At 56.8% G+C, this 2,174-nt stretch overlaps 1 protein-coding gene across 1 annotated transcript in view; it reads left to right on the top strand.

Annotated features, from left to right (window-relative positions):
- The window catches only part of ST8SIA5 (ST8 alpha-N-acetyl-neuraminide alpha-2,8-sialyltransferase 5), a 69,992-nt gene that overhangs the window by 59,832 nt on the left and 7,986 nt on the right, over nucleotides 1-2,174 (top strand). Inside the window, exons 5-6 of the mRNA XM_004703098.2 lie at nucleotides 378-522; nucleotides 1,354-1,532. Of these exons, the coding sequence (XP_004703155.1) occupies nucleotides 378-522; nucleotides 1,354-1,532 (324 nt within the window). The remainder of the gene's footprint in view (nucleotides 1-377; nucleotides 523-1,353; nucleotides 1,533-2,174) is intronic.

Raw genomic sequence — 2,174 nt, 5'->3', positions numbered from 1 at the left:
GACTGGCCGCCTGCAGGACGCAGACTTCATGCTCCCCACGGTCATGGGGCTTTGCTCCTCGTGGGGAGGGATCTGGGGGACTAAGGAGTGTGTGGTACACCTGCAGGGGGAGTCCGGCCAGGGGGCGGAAGCCGCTGGGGGTTTTCCTGGAGGGAGACCAGGCCTGGGCCCTGAGCGGGCATTGTCCGGAGAGCTAGAAGGCCCAGCCCAGGCCGTGGGAGGAAGGAGGGAGGCAGCCCGGCACCTTGCAGAGAGCTGACATCAGTCACAGCCCACCATTCTCCTGGAGGCTCCTCCGTGTCTGGCCTTCCTCTTCCTTGTGTGTCTAGCTCGGCCCCACGTCACCTTTCCCTCCCACCTCTCTCCCCGCCCGACAGGTCCACTCTGACCAGGTGCTGCAACGCCCCCTCCTTCCTCTTCACCACCCAGAAGAACACGCCCCTGGGGACGAAGCTCAAGTATGAGGTGGACACCAGCGGCGTCTATCACATCAACCAGGAGATCTTCCGCATGTTTCCCAAGGTGCTGTTTTCTCGGTCCCCGGGGCAGCGGTGATGGGGCGGTGCCCCTCTGACTCTCTGCCCTCTGAGCCAGTCCTCTTGGTCCTGGTTGGCCAGCTCCAGGTCTAGTAATCCCCGCTCCTGTCTCCTTGGGGCCCTGGCCCTGGGCATTCTCTGGGGGCTTTTGGCATGAAGGTGCTTACAGGGTTCCGGTGGGTGCACTGCTCACAGGGGACGTCCCCAAGAATGTGTCAGCTCCTGTCCCACGTCAGGCCCGTGAAGTGGCCCAGGGTCAAAGCATGTTTGCAAACCCTGTCTGCGTTGTAAACCCTAAACAAACCCAAGCCAAGGCCCCAGTGTGGTTCTCTGTGGGGTGAGCTCGGCGATCTTTGCTCTCAGTCACTTAGGTTGGAGTTGGACTGGTTTGACTGTTTGTAACAGAAAAAGCTAAAATATCGGAATCAAGCTAGAAGTGTCTTTTTTTTGCTTGTTTTGCATAATAAAAGCCTGGATGGGCTCTTTGGGGCAGTGTGGGGTGCTGCGGTGCCTGGGGCCAGACAGCGCTGCACACACTCCAACTGTCCAGGGAATGAAGCTTAGGCGCCGGCACCCATTTCTGGGCTGAGCGTGGTCCAGACCTGCAGCCTCAGCCTGTCAGGGGCCTGGGCTTGGAATGTGTCTTCTCAGCTGATCCTGATGAAGAGGAGGAAGGACAGTCCCACGGGAAGGGCTCCGGGACCAGGGCAGAGCTTCGTCGGCTGGTTTGTAGAAAGGTAGCTTAGGGGCAGATTCAAGCCATTCGGGATGAGACATGAGACAGTGTCCCCTCACTCTTTGGCGGACCACCAACTAGGCGAAGCCCAGTGTCGCTCGCTGCATTACGGGCACACTGGCCAGACGTGGGAGTGCGGAGGAGGTGCCGGAGGTGGTGATGTCGAACAGGATGGAGGCGGAGTGTGACTCTCTTCACACACCTGGGTCTTGCCAGGCCAAGGACACAGCCGTCCACTGCATCTCAGGTGGTCAAGGCCGGTGAGTAGAGCACAGCCAGGTTACCACACACGGGTCCAAGGAGGCCCATTGAACTGCAGTGGTTCTCAACCTTTCTGATGCCGCGACGCTTCATACAGTTCCTCATGTGTGGTGACCCCCAACCATAAAGTTATCTCAGTTGCTACTTCATCACTGTCATTTTGCTACTGTTAAGAATCGGGCAACCCCTGTGAAAGGGTCGTTCAACCTTCAAAGGGGTCGTGGCCCACAGGTTGAGAACCGCTGAACTAGAGAAAGACTGGCCAACCTTGTTCAGTAGTTCAAGCTTCCCAGGCAGGCTGTGCCACTGTGGACAACTACTCAAGGCGGTGGCCGTGTTAGCGCAGAAGCAGTCATGGGCGGGCTAGAAATGAATGGGCGTGGCTGTGTTGCAATGGAAGGTGAGTCTTCGTTTTACACTGAAATTTGTGTTTTTATGGTAATTTTCAGATGCCACAAAGTATTTTTCCTTTTGGTCACCTGAACGTGTTAAAGCTATTCTTAGCTCACTCGCTATACAAAAACAGGCCGCAGGCCTTATAGCACCAACCCTTGGATTAGAGCAGATGGTGGTGTGAGGCTGCTAACTGCAAGGTCAGCAGTTTGAAACCACGAATTGCTCCATGGGAGAAAGATGAGGCT

The sequence above is a fragment of the Echinops telfairi genome, unplaced genomic scaffold, assembly GCF_000313985.2.
Source record: "Echinops telfairi isolate 266 unplaced genomic scaffold, ASM31398v2 ScPeMD7_7400;HRSCAF=8409, whole genome shotgun sequence".
Classification (NCBI taxonomy): domain Eukaryota; kingdom Metazoa; phylum Chordata; class Mammalia; order Afrosoricida; family Tenrecidae; genus Echinops; species Echinops telfairi.
Note: the sequence above shows the minus strand (reverse complement) of the source record. Positions and strands in the feature narration are given on the sequence as shown.